This window comes from Astyanax mexicanus, chromosome 5 (genome assembly GCF_023375975.1).
Source record: "Astyanax mexicanus isolate ESR-SI-001 chromosome 5, AstMex3_surface, whole genome shotgun sequence".
NCBI lineage: Eukaryota > Metazoa > Chordata > Actinopteri > Characiformes > Acestrorhamphidae > Astyanax > Astyanax mexicanus.
This window is the reverse complement of record NC_064412.1, coordinates 16,611,945-16,628,490: the sequence shown is the minus strand read 5'-3', so window position 1 is coordinate 16,628,490 and position 16,546 is coordinate 16,611,945. Positions and strand designations below refer to the sequence as shown.

At 37.0% G+C, this 16,546-nt stretch overlaps 3 protein-coding genes across 10 annotated transcripts; 1 reads left to right on the top strand and 2 right to left on the bottom strand.

Moving 5' to 3' along the window:
- Nucleotides 1-597: 597 nt before the first annotated feature.
- On the bottom strand, nucleotides 598-5,429 carry ccdc174 (coiled-coil domain containing 174). The gene is made up of 11 exons (XM_007254275.4): nucleotides 5,285-5,429; nucleotides 4,459-4,563; nucleotides 4,271-4,371; nucleotides 4,082-4,140; nucleotides 3,786-3,945; nucleotides 3,594-3,689; nucleotides 2,676-2,812; nucleotides 2,478-2,572; nucleotides 1,960-2,086; nucleotides 1,399-1,563; nucleotides 598-1,278 (listed from the first exon to the last, which is right to left on the bottom strand). The coding sequence occupies exons 1-11, from the start codon at nucleotides 5,324-5,326 to the stop codon at nucleotides 956-958; spliced, it is 1,410 nt and encodes a 469-aa protein (XP_007254337.3). The 5' UTR covers nucleotides 5,327-5,429; the 3' UTR covers nucleotides 598-955.
- On the top strand, nucleotides 4,778-10,370 carry ghrl (ghrelin/obestatin prepropeptide). 3 transcript variants are annotated; one of them, XM_007254273.4, is made up of 6 exons: nucleotides 4,778-4,843; nucleotides 8,515-8,616; nucleotides 8,983-9,118; nucleotides 9,308-9,394; nucleotides 10,074-10,185; nucleotides 10,263-10,370. In XM_007254273.4, the coding sequence occupies exons 3-6, from the start codon at nucleotides 9,005-9,007 to the stop codon at nucleotides 10,265-10,267; spliced, it is 318 nt and encodes a 105-aa protein (XP_007254335.1). In that variant the 5' UTR covers nucleotides 4,778-4,843; nucleotides 8,515-8,616; nucleotides 8,983-9,004; the 3' UTR covers nucleotides 10,268-10,370. The 3 variants fall into 3 exon arrangements, with proteins under 3 accessions (XP_007254335.1, XP_022531474.1, XP_022531472.1); XM_022675753.2 differs by lacking the exon at nucleotides 4,778-4,843 and adding an exon at nucleotides 5,473-5,568 and having other exon boundaries at nucleotides 10,074-10,167; XM_022675751.2 differs by lacking the exon at nucleotides 4,778-4,843 and adding an exon at nucleotides 5,473-5,568.
- Nucleotides 10,371-10,587: 217 nt separating this feature from the next.
- On the bottom strand, nucleotides 10,588-16,468 carry tatdn2 (TatD DNase domain containing 2). 6 transcript variants are annotated; one of them, XM_022675742.2, is made up of 8 exons: nucleotides 15,650-16,468; nucleotides 15,064-15,119; nucleotides 14,012-14,342; nucleotides 13,577-13,921; nucleotides 12,038-13,081; nucleotides 11,765-11,892; nucleotides 11,479-11,662; nucleotides 10,588-11,103 (listed from the first exon to the last, which is right to left on the bottom strand). In XM_022675742.2, exons 3-8 carry the CDS (start codon nucleotides 14,333-14,335, stop codon nucleotides 10,963-10,965), a joined length of 2,166 nt encoding a protein of 721 aa, XP_022531463.1. In that variant the 5' UTR covers nucleotides 14,336-14,342; nucleotides 15,064-15,119; nucleotides 15,650-16,468; the 3' UTR covers nucleotides 10,588-10,962. The 6 variants fall into 6 exon arrangements, with proteins under 6 accessions (XP_022531463.1, XP_022531464.1, XP_007254332.2 ...); XM_022675743.2 differs by having other exon boundaries at nucleotides 15,822-16,468; XM_007254270.4 differs by lacking the exon at nucleotides 15,064-15,119.
- Between the last annotated feature and the right edge of the window lie 78 nt (nucleotides 16,469-16,546).

Sequence of the window (16,546 nt, the reverse complement as noted above, 5' to 3'; positions counted from 1 at the left end):
ATTTCAGTATCAAACGTTTTGATCAAAGTTAATATAACTTGTATTTTATGTCATTTCTATTCACTTGAATAGTTTGGTTCTTGATTGATGGAGTTTTTGGATTTCATAACATGACAAATTAAAAGGATTTATGTTAATAGAGCAACAAGCTAACATTTTTTCCATGCAACTGTAATATTTGATTGAATAAATAATATATTGAGAGTTACTTAACATTAAAGAGTAATTACATTCATTTTATATTACATCTGGTTACATTTTCTTACATTTATAAGTTACATCTGGCCCTCAGAGGACAGCCAATATGCCAATGTGGCCCTCGGCCAAAATGAGTTTGACACCCCTGTTTTAGAGGATAGATAGCACTTTGTTACATTATGATTTCCTAAAGTTTAGGTACAGCTATTATTATAGATTCATTTTTACAAATAAATTGCAAACAAAAGTATTTTTATATGTTTAAATGCTGTTTTAGGCTTCATGTCAATCAAAGGGCATTAGAACAGTCCTAAAACCATACCACTGCAGTGTTTGCATAAGCTCCTAGGGTAAACATACTTACATGCTATGTAACCTGAAAGAACCAGAAGAATAAAATGTTCTAAAATGTATGTTTATTTGTGGATAAAATAAATCTCAACAAAAGTCATTGTACACTGCGCACATTTTTTCATGTTTTATGAAGTCTGGGGCAGAAAGATCTGTGACATCAAGGTCGAATGCAGATCTAATACCTAGATCTATCTATCAGCACTGGACTGAACAGTATCCCTCATTAAATTCCAGGAAACAAATCCTGTTTCTTTTAGTGATGTAAACAAATGCAATAACAGGTGTTGCATATTTACCATTTTTTACTTTTTCAAATATAACCAGATCAATTTTTGGCAATCACTTTAGTAAAAGAGCAAGTTTAAGTTGAGAAATAAACAAAATGATCTACTTGTTGAAAGTTTCAAACAGAGTTTTTATAGAAAGATAAAAGCTGATCCACACTCTGTGCCTGATTGGGTGGTAAAGGTCCTTGTTGAGGCTGTGAAGATGCAGGCTGGTCTGTAAATGGAACACGTGTAAAGTGTGTTTGCATGTCTGTGCCCTCCTGATCTGATCCCCTCTGTTTTTGAGACCATTTAAATGAAATATTTCCTTTGCTGTGGCCCTCTTTTCCAGGTCTTGTGTGATTGGCCCTTCTCTCATCTGCAAAGTACGAAGTGGGCGGGGCAAAATCTGAATCGCGTTCCTCGCGACGACGACTGGTCCACTGACCCCAGGAGAATTCTGAAAGGAAAAGTTACAGATATGAGAAGTATGTACTAAAACATAAATGTTCACATTTAATTTCATTCAGATCACACAGACAAGGACCAGAACACATCTGATATGCATTTGCTATGATACCTTTGCCTCTGTCCCACTCTCTGACATGCGGCACCCCAGGTCTGGAGTCTTTTCTCTCTTGAATCTCAACCTCCACTTTCTTTACCACAGTCTCAGATGGAGAAGGCCCAATCACATATTCAGCCTCATCCTCATCTTTGTCAACATCTTCCTCAGGAGCAGCAGCTACAAGAAAGCAGAAAAAAGTAGGTAATGTTTCTATTAATTTTTTTTAGCTAATAATGACAATAAAACAAACAAACAAAAATATACCAAGCAAATATTCATAAACTCTGTATGCTTTACTGAAGTAAAACGTTGAAGTATGACTGATCATTTGTTTACGTTTTGACAGAGATTATAGCTACAAAACATCAATAGGTACTGGTAACCTGATTAATAAATTAAAATAAATTAAGGGGGGGCGGGGGGGGGCTGACTTCACATGTATCAGAGGATTACTCTATTATTGAGAGCACTGCAAGTTACAGGGGATGTCCTAGTGAGTGGGTGGGTTTATTGACTTAGCAAAATTGGGGAGCAAAGATTAATTAAAGTTGTATTTAACAAACAAATACGCACCAGACTCATCTCCAGACTCTAGCTTGCTTTTCTTCATTTTCCTCATCCTCACTTTTGCCAACCGAGCTTCAAGCAAAGCTTTCCTCTTCTCCTTCAGCTGCTCCCGCTTGTTGCGCTGCTCTGTGGTCTACAGAAATAGTAGCATTTATTGTAAAATCATTTGTAGGAGAATTCAATACTATAGCAGTCTCAATCCAAACATTTCTATACTTGAACATATAAATGTGTAATAAAAATTAAGCCCAATTCATAGCTGAACTGCCATCTTCTCTATATATTTCCCTGGACTATTTTAAAGAAAGTAGTTATGCCATCAGTGCTACAAGTAGAAATACACCATGTAATTCCCTCTCTGTAAAAGTTTTTTTTTTTTTTTACAGAATGGCAAAATTTTAATTAGAAACTGATGTTGATGGAAGAGCAGAAGCTTGAATGCCCACTATGCTGCTTAAAATGACAATTACAGTCACACCATGTTTGCAGAACAATCACTGGTAAGGTACCAGTAATATTCTTACCTGGTCTCTCAGCATATCTAAAGTTTCTCTCTGTTTTTTGCGCTGTTGCTCATCATGAGCAAAAGCAAAGTATCCAACACCCAGCTCTCGGGCCTCTGTAAAAAAAGAAACATCATACATTCCCGCCTCTCACACACTTTCACAAAGACATTTTACAATGGTCAAAGATCTCCCAAGTGATCTTTGTCCACCTCTCACCTTGATCTCTGATATTTTCGTAGTGAATTGGTCCCACAGGCCTCTTCATCTGCTCCTCCTCCTCCCTTTCCCACTGTTCTCTCTGCATCTCCCGCCTCATATCTTCAGACAACAAAGTCCTGTCAGCTCCAGTCACTCTGTAGAGGGACAAACTTAATTAGACTTATATACACACACCGCCAAATATTACTCAGTAATTGTATACTAGACCTTGGCAATGTGGATTTAACAAATAATTATACAATTTTGCTTTTTGGTGTTGGTGGTGCAAGATGGGGTGATTAAGGTATTTTTGGTGACCTAGGATGGTGCGGTAAAAAATGAAAAGCAGTTTTGCAGACAGAAAAATCTTGTTACTTAGAGAGATTAACTCTGAATGCCCAGACTGGTTCAAGAGGACAAGTTACCCTGAACTTTACTTTGGATGGACTACAACAGCAGTACACCACATCAGGCTTGAACAGAAAGCTGAGGCTGTGGAGACACAGGGTTGGGTTGGAATTGGATGCAGTGGTACCAACTGTTTGACTCTGTCGACCCACTCTTAACTTGTGCCAACAGTCCAGGCAATGGATATGGTGTAAGGGATTGTGCAGTGTTTTTATGTAACATTTCGGCCTGTTAATGCCAATCAATATCAATAGAATACTTATGCTGTTAAAAAAATTAATTTAATACAATAACATTACTTTTACATGTAGATGCCGTTATCACGAAATGAATACAAATAATAACAAAGGGGCCAAATATGAGTACAACTCATCTTAAGATACCTCAATTTGCTGAATAAACAACACAATAAAATCATCATGATGTTAATAGCATTATATTAAGATATTTTTAATATATCTTTAATAAATATATTGGAGAGCTAATCCAGCCTTAGTGTGTGAGAGAGATTTCATCGATCATGCCTACTTTTTGCTTTGTAAATCCTGATCCATTTTCTGAAACTCTGGTAAATCTTTCCTTAAACACTTCCTTGATCTACCCAATGCATCAACATAGTCCACCCTAAGAGAAAAAGAAAAAAACTCTTAGATCATTCAGAGAGAACAAATATTTTTCCTTATTAAAGAAAATGATCATATGTATCAACACAAATCATACCACTCCTCCTCTTTGTTCTGTGGGGGTGGAATGGGGACATGTGTGTCAGAGTCTTCTCCATCTCTGTCTCCTTTCTCAGCCTCTCTGTTTTGTATTCCTTTCTTCTGGTCAATTATCTTCTGTGTAAAGTCAACCAAGTAAAGGCTTTCCGTCTCTTCATCTACAAAAAGAAATGACACCAGAGTAATATGTTAATCACAGCTGCTCTTGATGTGTGGATGCCACCTGTTGGTAAATGGCAGTAAAGAAATGCAGTGCTCAATCTGACCACATTCCCAAAATCAAGCCTCCTGTACCTGGGAAATCTCCTTTGGTCATTTGTTCATAGAGTCTTACTTTCTCCTCCAACTTCTGCCTACAAAAGCACATGAGCAGTGAGAAGCATATATATATGAACGTGTGTAAGAAAATGAAAGTTTACTGAATCTGATACAATAACCAGTTATTTGACAAAATGTTTAGTAATATTTTTATATAAAGTATACCTTGATTTGTCCAAGTTCTTTTCTTCTTCCACAGTTTGTTCTACATCTCTCTGAGCACGAGCAGACACCCCTTCATTTTGTTTGGTCCAAATGTTGGGCTTCTACATTAACACACAAAGACATTAATTATTTAGACTCTTGTTTTAAAACAGCATCCAGAAATGTTGTGCCTTCTCCCATGTACTTGCCTTTACTTTGGTGTGTGATTTGGGTGCAGTTCCAACATCCTTAGAAAGTCTTTCATTTTTAAATGCCTCCTGCTTCCGATAAAGCTCAGCTTTCAGGTCAACCAGCTGTGACAAAAAGGGATATACATAAATTTTTCCCCATTTTCCAAAAAAAAGGTGGTCTAAAGTGTTCTTTGGTGGTAAAGGTGCTTGAATATCTGTTCATCCAGATGAGAAAACACCCTCTGTTCATTAACAATCAGATTAAATAGTGAGTGTTGTATTTCGTCATGTTTATTGGTCATGCTAGTTGACCAGCGACCTACTGGCTCTTCTAAATGATAGCTTGGTCTTGCTGCTTGATCAGCATAGTGATGCAGCTGAAAATACATGTTAGCTAACCTAGGTAGTTAAACTTAACTTGTAACTGTTAACTAGTTAACTGTTCCATACAGGACGCATACAAAGCTACTAATACTGCATTTTGTGTTTTAAAGTCAGATCACTGTGAAATATCAAGTAGATAAATTAACGTTAGAGGCTGCTTCAATTGAACTGTAACGTTAACTAATTACCTAACAGTAGCTAGTGACAATTTTTTACATGTCTATGGGTTTCCATTAATTAGGACCGTCAAAATATGAAGGATAATATAGTTACAGATCAGTCAGATGATTTTAAACCAGAAACAAACTGGTTAAATATTAGCCTGATAACCTGGCTTGCTAGCTAGTTAGCTACGTTAGCCACACATATATAAATCGCTGTTTAGTCGCCCGTACGGTCTCCTGCGAACATCTATGGCAGAACTACGATATAATCTGGTTAGTTTGTGTGAGCTCCTTACCGACGAAGCTGTGACATTATACTGCTTCTTCTTTTTATCCATGTTTTCATCCGGTATGGATATTTAATGTAAATAAACAGCTCATATACACGCCGCCATCTTTACACTGATGCTGTTAAGAGACGAAAACAGCCCGGCGCTGCCCTCTGCTGCTGCGGAGCTTAACTGCAGGAAAACAGCCCACAACTACACACCATCATCCTAAAGACCAAATCCTGCTCCACTTCTGAGGAGCACTAGATCAGAAAACCTCATGAGAATATCTGCTGGGTTTATCTTATGGAGTGAGTCCAAAATGAATCTGTTCATTTGCAGCAACTGAGCAAAATCAGACTTTAAAAATGTTTAATTATTTTCATTCTGTAAAAGACATATTCTCAACTCAGTCCAATACCAAAGGTTTCAGTACAGAAAACATAATATTTAAATCTTTTAAACTCCAGTTATAAGCCTTTTAACATGCTTTTTGACATAACTTCAGCATCAGTTTACTAAGTTTATAGTAGCAGTAGTTACTAGCACCTTTTCTGCCTAAAACCTTTTTTACTGAAGGACTAACTAAAATATATAGGTATTTGTTCTTTGCTTTATGGCAAAATGCATAATTATAATTGTTCAAAATTAAAGGAAAATCCTGGGCAAGTGGAACATTTTTAATTGGGTTTTGATTTTAATTTGAGCTGTTTGGCTCCATCCACCAACATCCATTTGGCACTCACTCGAGGGCTCCCTTTACCGGAGTGCAGAAATGTTCTAATATTACGGCAGGTGTGTGACCAACTTCTGGATGGATGGATGGACGGACGGATGGATGGATGGATGGATGGATGGATGGATGGATGGATGGATGGATAGATAGATAGATAGATAGATAGATAGATAGATAGATAGATAGATAGATAGATAGATAGATAGATAGATAGATAGATAGATAGATAGATAGATAGATACTTTATTGATCCCGAAGGAAATTTAGCAGCCAGTAGCAGTTACACAACTCAGTAGAAACAAACAAACAATAAGTGTAATACAATAAGAGAGCACAGTGAGGGATATAAGACTCTAAAAACTATAAAATAAAAATTCTAAAACTGAGACTTTAAAATATATACATAAATATATAATATTTAAATTTATAATATAAAACGCTATACAAAGTGTGAAAGTAAGTAGTCTTAGATATGAAGTAGTGCAGTAAAAGAATAATTTAAGTATAGGAGATAGCGGGTATCAGCAGATATGGCAATATTAAACATAAACCTGTGCAGGTGTTGTATTTAAGTTAGGTGCGTAGTGTAGTGACCTGGGGTGCAAATGTACAGGATGTACAGTAAAGTGTCCAGGAGTGCAAATGTACAGGATATGCAGTGAAGTGACCAGTAGTGCAAATGTACAGGATGTACAGTAAAGTGAAGTGTCCAGGAGTGCAAATGTACAGGATGTACAGTAAAGTGACAAAGTTTCCAGGGGTGCAAAAGAACAGTATATACAATAAAAAGGCAAAAGAGTCGCAGGGTGGAGATGTGTAGGGTGTTATTCCAGTACAGGTAAAAAGGCTGTGATTCAAGAGAGCACATTTGAGACTCGTTTCTCATCTGTCCTCTCTCTTCCGGCTCCACTGGGAGGAGTTGAAGAGTCTGATGGCTCTCGGAACAAACGATCTTCTCAGTCTGTCTGTAGAGCAGCTCTGTGACAAGAACCTGCCACTGAAACTGCTCCTTTGGTCTACAGCATCCTTCCTAAACAGTTTGTTTATTTTATTTTTGTAGATACTATAGGTGTGAAGTTATTCAAAAAATATCACAATTGTACAACTATATACAGTTCAACTATATAAGTTCTGTGCACTACGAACTTCCTAAATTCAAACACTCCTTCAGTAATATAGTTCATATATGAACAGACATGTATTGCAACCCTAATACTTAAAAAACTCTTTAAAATGTTGTCACCGTTGACGTTGGCTGCAGAGGCCATATTTCTAAGGTGTGCAGAGAAGAGCTCTTGCTGTTAAAACAAAAACATGAGGGCAAAACTAAAATTTGCTAGAGAACACCTGTGACTAAAGCAAGAGATACTTTACATATAGACCCCGAAATTTTAGGATTGTTGAAGAGTTTTATTCACATCATGATGTCTGTCTGCTTTTGGACTGAGTTTACTAGGACGGCCTGACCTGGTCAAGTTGGCTGTTGTTTTAAATGTTTTACTTATAAATTATTTTCGGACAGTGTAAGTGGCTGACTCATATGCAGCTACAGTCTTCTCTCTGAAGGTCTCTTTCTTAAAGAGAGCTTTTTAGATCTGACCATCATGATAACACCTACTTCAACCAACCATTACCTAAGGTTTAAATAAGACAAATCCTCTCTAACAATTTCTTTATTCAGCTGCAGCTGATTTGTTGCTATTTATTCTCAATTTAGCCATTTTAACTTTTACAGACCCTGTGTTCAATGCAATGGATATCATGTATTTTCTTCCTGCTTGTGTATTCTTGCACTTAACAGAGATTGAGAACTATTGTCCACCAAAATAGACATTTATCAGCCAATCAAACAGCAAATATTTGTATTTGTCCATGTATTTATTTTGCATTAAAGATAGAAAACAATATTCTTGTTTTTTTAACCACTGAAAAAAATCAGAGATTGCATATATTGTTCTCACATAAATGTTTTTTTTTATTCGTTACATTTTTCAAATATTTTTTCTGTGATTAATTATTTTTATTTCTAATACTTCTTAGTTTAAATTAAGATGTCCACATGTTTAAATATGTTTTAAAATTATATATATCTGTGGTTTTAAAAAATCAAGCTGCAGATTTTAATGTTTGCTAGTCTGATGGAAAAACAAGTCTGGCAATGTGTTGTGTATCCACAGTAGGATGCTTAAACCACTTCTTACAAATATCAGGTGTCATATTAACAGGCTCATAGTTTAGACACAGAGCTATTCAAAACAATCACATCAGCAGCTATGAATGAAGAATACTGGGTGTACACACTCTGTGTGTGTGTTTAGTTTAGAGAAATTATTGACAGAACAATTTGACTCCAGTTGCTTATGTCCGTGACTCCGTGGTGATAACTGAGTCACTAAATGAACAGCATCTCTTATCTTTTAAACACTCATAACACACACAAAATCAAACAGACAGTATATTAGAGTCGAAACTATTCATCACGATAATGGACGGGTACATTCCCCTGTGATTGTTTTTACAGTCATCTCCTGAAGGATTCCTCTTAAGCAGCAGCCTATTTAAAAGTGGGGCCCTGTGCAGAGTTGACTACTTCCCACCATCATCCTGTACTTTACTTCACCAGGTAAGACACATGGTGTAATGATACACGTGTTAATATTTGTCACCTATAGAGATGTGTTTTACATTGTATTTATTTGTCGTGTTAAATGTAACTATTTTAACTATAATATTGTTAAAAAAATACAATATATTATCAAAGAGCCTTGAATTTAAAAGCCCGCAATACAGTTTTTAAGGTAACAAATAGCAATGCATGCAAACTCCTTTAGCGTATAAATGTTTTAACGTAAATGTTACTGTATGTTTACATGTCAAAATGTTATTTAAGGCCTGATGGGGCCTACAAATACTTAAACTCGCTCAGTTCTCTTTTCTTTTTTATGTATTTTATTATAATTTCTTGTTATGTTAATTTCTTGGTTTTAAGAGGCATCAAGAGTCTGCTTAGGATGCCTTGCCAAAGCCGTGCAGGTCACGTGATTTTGCTCCTCTTCGCTCTTTCCTTGTGGGCTGAATGTGTTACTTGTGGCTCCAGCTTCCTCAGCCCCACCCAGAAGCCACAGGTGAGGTGTACATGCATAATAATAAATAAGCACTCTCATTTGTTGTGTGTGTTCAGGTTTGTCTCAGTATCTGTGAATATAGCACTATTAGTAATAGGCCAAGCTTTGTGTTTAGTTTAGTAGCAGGGTGTTAGACATAATGATATGTTTTAGTCATGTCATCTTCTCTGATCTGTCACTATGTTGTAGGGCCGGGGAGACCGAAAGCCACCTCGAGTGGGGCGAAGAGCTGCAGCTGAGATAGATGTTCCTTCTTTGGAGGACAACCGCCTAATGGTATATCTGCATATAGACACACACACACATACTACTCAATGTCTCACTGACTGGTTTTATTCCAAGTAATTTTAAAGCATTTCTATTGGCCCATATAATGTTCCAGATATAAATTATATAAAAAAATATTTTTGCATGACAATAATGATATGATTTTTTTTTAAAAGAGCAATGGTTAAACCATTAAAAATATGTTTTGTCTAATAAAATATTTAAGCAGTTCTTTATCCAAGAGTTAATATTAACACCACCTTATTGTCTCTATATACACTTTTTAAATGTCTATTTTACTATAAAGGGAACAACCTCTTTCTCTGCATATTTTGTAAATTTATTTTCATCCTGTTCCTAAATGATCACATTCCTAAAGGATCACCTATGTGTTAGTGTGTGTTGTGTTTGTACGGGTGAATCAGACACAGCAGTCCTGCTGGAGTTTTTAAACACTGTGCACACTTTATGTCCACTCCACTCTGTTCCACCTTGTCGATGTATGCTTACACAATATGCACAAAACCAGACCGAGTACAGTCTGAAATAAAGAAAATATAAACTGCTCATACATAGTCAGTGAAGCTGAAAAACTAAAGAACACAGAAACTTAAAGTGTATTAACAGTATTAAATGTTATTGCTGTATATATTAGACTGTAAATCGTTTTCTTTACTCTTTTGTCTAGATGAGCGCACCTTTTCAGTTGGGGTTCTCTTTGAGTGAGGGGGAATATGAAGAATACGGTCCAGTGCTGCAGAGGATCCTGCTGGATGTTCTTGGTGATGCACCTCCTTTAGGTTTGTTAGGGTTTTGTTTGATCACTTATTTTGGAACAAACCATAAAAATCTAATGTATGTTTTTCATTTATTTTAGAGTGATCAAGCTATCAAATTCTACAAGGAATTGTCCGACAACTCACCATCAAAAAATCCTACCAGCTACCATTCACTGTTAAATCGATTAATTAAAATTCTAAATTGAGCAGCTAGCTCTTTGTGTTTTTTATGTATCAACATCCTCAAAGGTGTGACACACTTAGTAGATTGAGTGGGTTCATAAGCATTTGCGAAAAAAAATTAAGATATATAAGCTTTGAGACATACAAATGGAATATCAGGTGTTAAGAGTATAGTCGGTAGAGTATCCTTAGATTATCCTTTTAAATGTTAATATAAACAAAAAAAAACAGTTCACACAGTAAACGTCACCTTCTTATTTTAATAGAAAAAACAAAAGTATGGTATTGTATGCTTTGAAAAACACACTCACACACAACACAAATTCAAATGTTTACACAACCACACACTGAAAGCAAGCACACAAATAACAGAAGTCAACCCAGAACTATTATACTATTTTAAAGTATTTTAAAACGAACAGAGGGTACTATAAAACAACATACTTTTTTTTTTTTTTTTAGTTAGTTCAGCACACCAATTTACACATGGAGCTCATCATAGTTCTGACAGAAAACATGGAGTCAATGAGTGTTAGGATACGTACAGTAGATTCCATGGTATGCAATTACTGCAGATCAGCAAGGTAACAGGCAGCGACAGCAGGTTTGAGATGCTTACAGGCCATAGATGTGTGTGGTGTTCTGGCGGACTTTTTTGAGAACGGTTGGGAGGGCTTCTCCCTTCAGCATGCTGATCTCGCGCAAGGTGTGTATCCCCATTCCAGGGTGAGCAAACCTACACACGTTCTTGGGTACCTAGAGTGGAATAACAATGAAGTATGATATTTTTACAATGGGTAACTTTAAACCACCATCAAAAACAAAAGAAACTCTTCTTTCTGCATAATACAACACACCAGGCATTCCAACACAGGTTTAGTGCCAATTAAAAATCTTCTCTCTCACACGCACACAGCAACATTGATACAAAAACTAACACACATCCACAGTGTGAAGTCTACACTAAGTAGCCATTAGGGTGAGAAAAAAAGAAAAATAAATAGTGTCAAGCTGACTCCAACTGGTAAAAGCAGCTAAATGGACAGCAGTTTAAACACACTCAATAAACCTCAGAATAAAAAAAAACAACCTATGAAGTAGGTGAATCTCAGACATGTACCGCACACATACCTGTCTGGGCAGGAAGTACGGGGCATCAGTCTCCAGCAGGATGCGATCTAGTGGGATTTTCCTGACTGAATTCCGAGCTTCCACAGCACGAGGGTATGTTACCAGCGCAGTGAAACCCACACACAGATTACAGAACTCGTTTAGGAATGGCTCGATTACAGAGTAACTGTTGGTGAAACAGTGTCTGTCTCATGGGCAAAAAAGAAAGCACACACACAAACACACATATTAAAACATGCACATATTCCATAGCTTCTGTGTGCACAATCAGTTTTTAAAAACAAACCTGTGTATTTTGTAGTCTCGAGGTACACACTTCTTCATGATCTCCAGCAAATCGTCATCAGCATCACGGCAGTGAATAACCAGAGGCTTTCCTAGAGACACAGCCAATCGCAGCTGCCGCTCAAACACCTACACTCAAACACACACATACATGCATGCACGCACACGCACACACACACTGGCTGTAACAAGAAACTTTGCTAACTACACAAATACAATATACTTCAGCTCTGTACATTTACAACAATTAATTATAACTTAAGCATTATAATACCTCTTTCTGTCTTTTGGAGTCAGTGGAATTCTTATGAGAATAATCTAATCCAATTTCTCCAAACGCAATGGTCTTGGGATGACGCATGGCTCTCATGATGCTTTCTTCATGCTTGTTGTTATATTCCTTGGCAAAGTGTGGATGGCATCCAAATGCACCCCATACTAACTCCTCACCCAGAAGTCCCTCCCAGATAGCCTCTTTCTGTGTAATCCTTGGATTGCAAAAGTCAGCAATGCACCCACCAAACTCCACAGGGAAACTGCTGGCATATTCCTTCCGAAAGTTTTGGAAACTTCCCTGGTAGCCCAATTTCCCATACAGCATATCCAGGTGACAGTGGGTGTCTAGAAATTCTTGGGAGCCTGTTATAGAATGATCCGAGCATGTTAACCAGAGAGGCTCAGAACCCTCAGACATCCTCCGGGTGGCAACATTAGTGGTAGAAGACCTCCTTGATGCAGAGAACCTGACTGAATCTGAGAACCTGTGTTGCAATATAGGAGAGAACTCACACAATCCCTTTGAATGTGGGACAGGGGATTCAGTTCTGAAAGCTCTGCCGGGTAGGGCATATGGGTCTGGAGATGAAGAAGACTGGCTGATTGGCTGCGGTAATCTAACTCCCCGTCCCAATGCCACAAATGAACTATTAGGCAGACGTACAGTCTTGGAGGCTGAAGAACCAGGTGTTATATCTTGAAAGGTAGGCCTTGATGACAAGAACAATTCTCTCGAAGCCACTGAGGATTGCCCAGAGGTCTCTGTACCTGTAGAAGTAGGGGAACTTTGGTGGGGGGTCATCCATCGCATACCAAATGTGGGCTGCGGGAACCGTTGGGATAGCATGTATGTTGGAGGTTGGATAGGCACATATTCCAAAGGAGGTGGGCCTTCAGGGTCTTCAATTTCTCTTCCATGCTCACACTCTACTTTCTGCCTTGTAAGTTGATCCTGAGACTCGTCCTGGGAAAAAGTCTCCACCTCAACAGAGCCCTCAACATCTGACCAATCAGGTGATTCATCATCTTTCAAAAGCACACTCTGTACAGGGCCAAAAAAGTGCAAAAAATGTTACAGTACGCAGATGTAATTTGCAGTACACAGGCTAACCTAATACCAACAACGAAGGCAAACTAATTATCAAATGTACTAACAGGCAATTATTGGAAGGATGCAAATAGGGGTAGGCAAGGTAAAGATATTATCAGATTATTTATCAGATTTTAAATAGAAAACAAATAGCAAACAATACACAAATAGTGTCTTTTTAAAGCTGCTTTCAATGTGATTATTATTGTATTTTTTAATAATGCAAATCATAAGAAATTAATTATTTCAGACCAATGAGACTGAGGGATGTAATGCTGCACATCAGAATGCTGTACAACATTACAAAAAAAAAATTCAGGTAATATGCCGGAATCCCCATTTGATTGGACTTTTTGTTACCTCAATTCAAAATCTAATACAAATGGGACAAAACCTTAGACAAAGGGCCTTTTTAATTTTTAAACATTTAATTGAACGTGTTCTTACCCTGGTATCTGTTTTCATCTCTTCCACTTCAGTCTCTGTGAAAACAAACGGGGAATGCCGGTGTTTTTCTGTCTTAAGTGCTGCAGAGTTCTCATCACTAAACGACTTTCTGAGGTAGGTTCTTTCCTTTTTCTTTGTCTGCGCAGCAGGTGTGTCTATGATGCATTTTCTCGCAGAGGGTTTCTGAACACTGTCTTTGGTAGGGGGAGATTTCTTTTCACCACTTCCTATAGCCTGAGTAAGCGCTTTTAGGTAGATAGCCTTTGAGCCCTCTTCTGAAGTCCTGTCCTTGCGTTTTACAGCTGGGGAGGGAACTGCGGACTGCCGTGCTGGCTGAGCGTCTTGCTGAAGAGATACAAAAACGAATGCAGAATTTAAACTTAAAAGTGGTCATCATAAAATTAGGTTCATACAGCAGAAGTACTAACAACTTACCTCTGCAGTCACTGCTTGTTTACCAAACAGTTTGCGCACGCCACCAGACAGGGCATGTTTTTTTGGGGTGCGCTTTTTGGTAGTGGGTGTTGCCTGATTGCCCTTAGGTGTGTTGAGCTTAATGCTTTCTAGCTCGCCTAGTTCGACTGACCCAGTGGACATGTTCAGGCTGGAAGAGTGGTCCTCACTCGATTCTTCAGACTCTGGGTCGTTCCAGAGCGTGGGTCGAGCCAAGCCTTCAACATTCTTCTGGAACTTTCTGGGCGAGGTGAATGATGAACGTAACCAACCAAACTTCACCTTTCCTCTTTTACTATTCATCATGGCAGAGCTAGAAAATAGAACCATGTTTGAGTGGAAACCAAATATGTATAAAAACAATTAAAAGTCATCCAACTATAACATATGTGAGCCATGTTAAATAAGTAACAACATATGCTAGCAGAATCAAAGAAGCCATATTTTTAGAGAAATAAAAGTACATGTTGTGCCCCAGTAAGGATAATAATTGTAATTTTACCGAGTAGTAAAAATGACCAATTCGATTAATTTGATTCTCTACTACAGCACATCTGGCAGTACTTAATAAGATTTTTTTTTTGCCATTAACCTAAAAGATGTATGCATCACAGACCCTTCAAAAGCTGTGTACGGTTCCCTACAGCGGTCACTGTAACTCATGAAGTTTTTAAGTGACACATACTGGAGCATCCTGAGAGTATCAATCTAACCTTATTCATAGAATGTATGTGTGCTGGAGACACAACTTGTTCATTTGAAAAGTGTATTTTTTGATTCTGCAGATCTGAAACACTATAATTAAATTAGATTTACACTCCTTATGACTAGTTCTGACATAACTTCTAGAATATAATATTCTAAAATTTTGTGTCAGAATATTTAGTCATGTGCCCACAATAGAAAAAGAACATGAATAAGCTCCTCACTGAATGTCTCTGATTCAATCTTAATTGCTATTAATATTCAGAAATGGGGCAGGCGTTTTGTAGTTTCAGTACTAGACTATTAACATATTAGAACTTACAAAGTACCTCTCAATACTCGAACTAGATTTAGGCAGGTGCAGTCCCTTTTTCTTGTCAACTTTCTGTCAGCACAGAGACACAAATAAGCTGTTTTAAACAAAAGTGTAGTAAATCATTGCTGTGTTTCGTTTTAATCTTGGTGTTAAACTCATAACTCCACTATAACTTCACCATAAACTCCACCATTCCAAAGGCTATTAGACATCATTTAAAATACAAAACCAACCAAACAATTAACCACAAATTGTACTAAAATACAAACAGCTAAATGTTAAATAAATAAATGTTGCTAGCTAACGCTAACTATCTAGGTTAGCTTACTAGTTAGCATTGGCGGTTATATTTTCACTGTCCGTTGGGTCGCTTGTTTGCTTAACAGTGGAAGCTAGACTATGGCCGTACATTGACTTGTAGGTCAGCTAATTAAACTAGCTTGGCCAGAACTTTTGGTGGTTATATATTTATTTAAAATAGAGATTAGCTCTATTTTAATCTCTAGATTAGCTAGAGATTAGAAAAAATACCAGTTAGCTAACTACATAATACTGAAACACTGATGAGCTAGTTTAGCTAATATAGCTAACAAACTTACCTGCCCGCCTAACCCTGCGTGTTCACTGCCATAGCCTTTAAGCTAACTTGTGATAGTCAACATTTAGTTATAAAAAGACCACGCCATATTAGCGAACTACATAACCTATCTCCATCAATCTCCTTTGTCAAACCCAACTCACGTAAATCACAAATTAGCTGGGTTACCAAACCTGCGCAGGAGTTCAACGGTGATCTCAATTAGCGACTTGATCAACTCGCACTTCAAAACCGCGCTCCGGCGACCAGCAGCCCCGTGTGAGCGGGTCACAGCCTCACCACCACAAACCACCCAAACATCTAACCAAATAACTTCACTGTAAAGTTTTTAAATACTTATTTAGTAAAATAAAAAAGGTACAAAAAAAAGATTTGATAAATGAATTTCCTAATTTCATAAATCATGCTCTTAATTTAATTAAAAAAAATCCATAATTTATTTAATTGTTCCCTCAATTTTAATTATTTTTCACTCCATTTAACAGATTGTTTCTTGATTAACTATACTGTTTTATTTGTTTTACTTATTTATTTTTACCGCAGTCCAATAAAAGCGTCTCTTCACAACTGATAAAATTTTTTAATAAATTCAGGGAACAGATTTTTATGTAAAGTGAGCAGTTTATTTCTCTAAATATTATTTTTGTACCATGATACTTTAAAGGCTATTTACCCTGCAGATGTAAGAACTAAATACATACTAACATATTTTAGTAAACTAAACAAGCCTACTTCTCAATATATATATATATATATATATATATATATATATATATATATATATATATATATATATATATATATATACACATTGCAAAAGTACATTGCTTACATTGTAAACACAATTTCATCTCCATCTCCTACTACTAGATCTACATAATCTACATCCTGTGCTATG